General features: G+C 36.2%; 1 protein-coding gene across 1 annotated transcript in view; it reads left to right on the top strand.

The window, feature by feature from the left end:
* Positions 1 to 3258: 3258 nt before the first annotated feature.
* Mnat1 (MNAT CDK-activating kinase assembly factor 1) overlaps positions 3259 to 6481 on the top strand; it is a 116606-nt gene continuing 113383 nt past the window's right edge. Inside the window, exon 1 of the mRNA XM_013013890.1 lies at positions 3259 to 3290. Within this exon, the coding sequence (XP_012869344.1) occupies positions 3259 to 3290 (32 nt within the window). The remainder of the gene's footprint in view (positions 3291 to 6481) is intronic.

Genomic DNA, 6481 nt, shown 5'->3' with positions numbered 1-6481 from the left:
AACTTTTTTTCTTTTTGCTTATGTGGTGCTGAGGAATTGAACCCAGGGCCTCATGCATGCAAGGCAAGCGCTCTACCACTGAGCCACCTTCCCAGCCCATTTTTTAAAAAAGATTTTAAAAAAAAGATATTTTAGCATTGAAACTTGGCAAATTTGAACTGGTGGCTCTAACCTAAATGAGTGAAATAAAAAAAAATCCTATCTAAGGAGTTAGTTTGCACTGTTCTCATCCATGCTAATGAAATGTCTCGCTGAGGCTGGAGCACTTTATCACTCATCTCTAATTATTAATTTATGGATGAAGTGGCCATTGTTGGATTAATGGTTAGCGTTAATTTTGAAGTAATACAGTAGCTGCAACATACACGTTGTTAACTGAATAATTAAATAAGCGAATTTTCCCCCAATATGTATAGACAACATTAATTCCTTAAGATCATAGGACCTTTGAGAATATGTAGTCCATGTCTTTATTTTGTAGATGAATGAGATAAGAAAGAGGGAACTGTTTTGTCCAATTTCCCATGTCTATAAAGCATTTTGTATGCTAGATTTAGTTTTGTATGCTAGATTTAGAGGCTTTAATGTTATCTGACTTCAATTTTTAATTGGTTAAATCTCAGTTATGAATGTTTTGTGTGTATCATGTGCTTACTTACTGTAAGTCATCTAGCTGTGAAAGCTTAGAATTTATGGTAAGTAGTAATTGAGCAGAATTATTTTTTTAAACCTATAATTATCTACAATTTAGAACTACAATGACCAGGAAACAATGTTAGTGTAAGCATAGTTTAATAAGTCCATATTAATCTAGCTGGCAAAGTATAACATTTTAACATACCTTTTAGATCTCAGGGATGGAAAAAGTGATTGAGTTTCTTATTGTCAAAACAAAGAAATACTTTAGATATGGTCATTTAATAAGCTGTTTTACTTCATGTAAACTACTTTTGCTGAAGCTCTTAAGAGATATGGTCACATGGCTATGTCAGTTGTTTACTTACTGGGTTTACATTTAATGCAGCTGCTGGTGACAGTTTGAGATTTTTTTTTTTTTTTTGTTGGTCATGGGGCTTGAACTCTGGGCCTGAACGCTGTTCCTGAACTCTTGAGCTCAAAGCTACTACTCTACCACTTGAGCCACTGGGCCACTTCTGGTTTTCTGAGTGGTTTTATTGGAGATAAGAGTCTCACGGACTTTCCTGCCCTGGCTAGCTTTGAACTATGATCCTCAGATCTCAGCTTCCTGAGTAGCTAGGATTATAGGCGTGAGCTACCGGCACCCTGCAGTTTGAGATTCTTGACTCATTGCTAGAATGGAAAGTAGTTGATTTTTCTAACTGTTCACAGACTATTATCTTTTTTTTTTTTTTTGTCGTTTGTGGGGCTTGAACTCTGGGCCTGGTCACACTGTCCCTCAGCTCTTCAGCTCAAGGTGAGCACTCTACCACTTGAGCCACAGCTTCACTTCTGGCTTTCTAGTGGTTAATTGGAGATGAGAGTCTCATGGGGACTTTTCTGCACTGCCTGGCTTTCAACCGGGATTCTTGGACCTCAACCTCCTGAGTAGCTAAAGATTACAGGCGTGAGCTACCAGTACCCAGCTACTTTTATCTTTTAATGTTCACTTTTTAATGCAGTTAAACTGAAACTACAGATTACATAATAGTTATTAGTATGCTCTAAATGTTAAACTATTACTGTCTCTCTATCTTACATATAAAATGAATAGTCTATGTGAAAATGTTATATACTACAATAATGGTGAATTTCAAAATAGATAATAAACATCAGGGTTATATGCTTGTATATTAGGTTGCACAGTACTGTGAAGAATATTCTTTTTTTTCTGGAGCATTCATTTGTTTTTGGAGTTTCTTCCTTTTCCTTTATGACTGTATTTATGCCTTTAGTATCAGTGACTTTTTGCTAAGGAATCCACCTTTGTCAAAGTCTATCAGACAGTAAAGCTAATTTTCTTTGTATGGCCTACTAGATGACAAATGGTCTAATAGATAAATGATTTTTTGAAACAAATTTGTTAACTTTTGAAATTTTGTTTTGATGATATCTTAAGATGGTGATCCAGTTAATGTACAAGGATTTCATCTGTTAAATATTGTAAACTATTTCCTTTTCCCTTTTAGGATATCTGTTTTTCAAAATGTTTTTGGGATACTTTTCCATATATGACAACAAATTAATAAATGGTTAAATTTGTGTTTGTTTGGAGAGGTGTATATTTTAATAATTTACTATTAAAAATGAATTGGGTAGGTATGAGGACTTCAAATATAGTTAACTTTAAAGCATTGAAAATGAGATTAAATGTTAAGACATGAATGTTTTCAGCTTGGCTCTGGTGGCTCACACTGTAATCCTAGCTACTTAAGAAGCTGAGATCTGAGGGGTTTGAAAACAACCCAGGAAAAAAAGTTGATGAGACTCTTATCTCCAATTAACTAGCAAAAGCTGGAAGTAAAGCTGTGGCTCTAGTGGTATAGCACCAGCTTTGAGTGAAAAAGCCTAGTTCATAGTTGAATCCAATTTGAAGCCCTGAGTTCAAGCCTCAGTACTGGTATTTTTAAAAAAGGCCAGGAGCTTGGTGACATACATCTGTAATGCTAGCTTCCCAGGAGGCTGAGATCTGAGGATTGCAGTTTGAAGCCAGCCCCGATAGAAAAGTTCCTGTGAGACCTTTACCTCCAAGTAACCACCAGAGAATTGGAAGTGGCCGTGGCTCAAAGTTGTAGAGTGCTAGCCTTGAGCAAAAGATCTCAAACAGCACCAGACCCTGAGTTCAAGCCCCATATCTTGACAAAAACAATTTTTTTAAAGATAATATGGAGAGGGCTGAGAAGGTGGCTCAGTGGTAGAGTGCTTGCCTTGCATGCATGAAGCCCTGGGTTTGATTCCTCAGCACTACATAAGCAGAAAAAGCCAGAAGTGGCACTGTGGCTATAGTGGTAGAACACTAGCCTTGAACTGAAGAGCTGAGGGACAGCGCTCAGGCCCAGAGTTTAGGCCCCACAATTGACCAAAAAAAAAAAAAAAGATAATATGAAGAAAATGTGGAGAATTATAATTCATTAAAAAGTAATATAAGTTAAGTTTGAGAGTTTCTGTCTTAATGTGTGGTTAAAATTTCAGTTTAGAGATCTGTTTCTTTTAGAGTAAACATTTTTAATATAGTAACAGATCAGGGAAATGGTTTCCATATGCTTCTTGAGGTGTTAATAGTGCACTTTTGGGTTGGAAATGCCATATAAACTTAAACTGCATTCTGCAAGGTGAGTGTGTAGTAGCATTTCCATGGTAGGATGTACAAGAGACCCTTGTGTTTTGTGGATTTTTGACTTATGGATTTGTGAATTTCTGGAACATGCAAATTACTTCTCCACAAACTTGAGCCTAACATACCTTGTTTTGTCTGGCTCAGTATTTTTCTACAGTTCATCTTTCTGGGATCTTTCTCGGGGTATCCTTATGGTTGTGGGAACAACTGAGCCTATTTTGGGAGTCTATTTTGGGGGACTTATGATATATAAAATAAATAGACTGGCTGGGAAAAAAAATCCAGGCAATAATTGTATCTACTAGACACCTTTGGGGTTTTCTAATAATTTTAAAGGCAAAAACAGTTTAATTTGTAAAATTATGGCTAACTTCATTCCTGCTTAAGATTGACTGGCCTGTATAATACGTTGGTTAAAAACTTCAGAATGTTTTGGCTTATAAATAGGATGATTGATGTCTTTGATGATACTTACAATTCTGAGGAGTTGCATGTTTAATAGTTTTTTTTCTTGTTTTTTGAAAGTCTTGCTTGGCCTTTCAAAGTTGTTTGTAAGTGATGTTACCTATAGGTGTATTTGCAGTGGTTTTAAAGTTATATCTGAACAAGATTTTTCTAATCTTTCAGAACACAAACTTTCAAATGAATAACGTGAAAGAGAGAGATCAGAATAACCTAGGAAGGTTATTCTGCTACATCTATAGAAATGTTTACTGTGTCTTACACATAGTACTGAAGGCTTTTTAGTCATTATTTCATTTAATCTTTATAGTAACTTTTTTTTTTTTTTGTCAGTTGTGGGGCTTGAACTCCTGGGCCTGGGCGCTGTCCCTGAGCTCTTTAGCTCAAGCAAGTCTCTACCACTTGAGCCACAGTGCCACTTCAGTTTTATGGTAGTTAACTGGAGATAAGAGTCTCATGGATTTTCCTGCCATGTCTGGCTTTGAACTGTGATCCTCAAATCTCAGCCTCCTGAGTAGCTAGGATTACAGGTGTGAGCCAGTGGCGCCTGGCTATCGTAACTCTTAATTGGTAGGCACTGATAATTTCTACTTCTTGTGAATGAGGGAAGTGATGCTTAGAGACTTTAAGCAATTTGCCTCCAGTTAAAAAAACAAAAACAAAACACTAGTTAGTTGCCAAGCATAGATTCAGCTAGGTCTAACTGACAATAAACTTCTACCTTTAAACCACCACATTATCTTCCTACAGATCTCTTGTTCTTTTTCTCTCTACTAGTATGTGGGTGATGGCACTGCCATATGCATTAAAAAAATCTAATCTTATCCCCAAGATTATAAAGTTGACTTTATACCTTAAAGTTATTTTTTCCACATAATAGTATGTATATAGATGGCATTGATTGGATGATAGTGTGGCTCAGCAGTTTTGTGCTTGTTTAGCAAGTACCTCAGTTAAAACCACATTACTACAAAAAAGCATATGTACCATGTGTAGCTTAATGACTAATGATAATAGTCTGTACACTTACTATCTCATTAAGAAACAGTATATTACCAATAACTTTGGAGCCTATCGCTTATCCTGTCTACCTCTCCAAATATTGTTTTAGTCATTTTTTTCTTCTGTGTATGGGTTTGCCACATATTGCTGTATTTTTAAAGCAGGTATTAGTCTTGAATTTTATATAAATATATGCATTATATGTGTGTCTTAATAAAATTTTTATTGTAGTGAAATCATCATTTAAATTAACAATTTTAAGAGTATAGTTCAGCAGTAAGTATATTCACGTATTGTACCACAGATTGGAACATCTGTTTTCATCTTGCACAGCTGAAGTACCAACTTCATGTATAGCTTGGTGGTAGACTGTATGCTTACCGTGCTGTGAAGCTCTGCGTTCAGAATCTGAAACTTTGCCATGAAACATTTATTTCCTCTCTTCCTCTCATCACACCTTGCAATCATTTTTTTTTGCCTAGGTTTCTATGATTTTGATTCTTTTAGAATAATTCATGTACCATTATAGTATAGTAATTTTTCTTTTGTGACTGGCTTATTTAATTTTCTATAAGGCTTTTAATGCTCATCTACATTTTAGTGTGTATTGAATTTCCTTTTTTTTTCTTATGGTTGATCATGGGGCCTGAACTATGGGCCTGGGTGCTGCCCTTCAGCTCTTCAGTTCAAGGCTAGCGCTCTACCACTTGAGCCACAGCTCCATCTCCAGCTTTTTCTGCTTGTGTAGTGCTGAGGAATTGAACCCGGGGTCTCATGCATGCAAGGCAAGTACTCTACCACTGAGCCGCCTTCCCAGCTATCACACTATAAGTTCATACATTTTCTGTATTTATCCAATCATTTGAGTTTTGCTTATACATCTTGTCTATTATGCTAACGCTGCTGTGAACATGGGTGTGCAGATTTCTCTTGGAAATCGTGCTATGAATTCTTTGGGACATTTACTGAAGTGGGATTGCTAGATCAACTAGTAGTTCTATTTTTAGTTTTCTGAGAAATTTACATTGTTTTCCATAATGGTCGCACAATTTTATATTCCCACCAAAAGAGCACAAAGATTCCAATTTATATATGTTTCGTTCCAGTTTGCTTTGTTCCTTGTATATTGTGGTTTTGACTTATATAGATTTATGTATGTAGTGCATGGTTGTAATTTGTTCATTTCTTTTTTTTTTTTTTTGTTGGTTGTGGGGCTTGAACTCTGGGCCTGGCTCAAGGCTAGCGCTTTACCACTTGAGCCACAGCGCCACTTCTGGTTTTCTGGTGGTTAATTGGAGATAAAAGTTTCACGGACTTTCCTGCATGGGCTAGCTTTGAACCTTAATCCTCAGATTTCAGCCTCCTGAGTAGCTAGGATTACAGGCTAATTTGTTCATTTCTATATCACATTTTATTTATCTATTTTATTAATGGACATATGTTTGCTAATTTTTATTTCACATTCAAAAATATCACACTGTCCACAACATTTTATACATGTCTCTTGGTACAGATGAAGTTTGTTCTGAGATATATACCAGGGTAGAATTGAGTCATAAAGAATGAGCATATTTAAGTTTACTAGCAAATGTCAGACTGTTCTAACAGCATTGTGAAAATCAGTTTTTCTTTTTTTTGTCGGTTGTGGGGCCTGAACTCTGGGCCTGGGCGCTGTCCCTCAGCTCTTCAGCTCAAGGCTAGCACTCTACCACTTGAGCCACA

This window comes from Dipodomys ordii, unplaced genomic scaffold (assembly GCF_000151885.1).
Source record: "Dipodomys ordii isolate 6190 unplaced genomic scaffold, Dord_2.0 Scaffold2, whole genome shotgun sequence".
Taxonomy (NCBI): domain Eukaryota; kingdom Metazoa; phylum Chordata; class Mammalia; order Rodentia; family Heteromyidae; genus Dipodomys; species Dipodomys ordii.
Note: the sequence above shows the minus strand (reverse complement) of the source record. Positions and strands in the feature narration are given on the sequence as shown.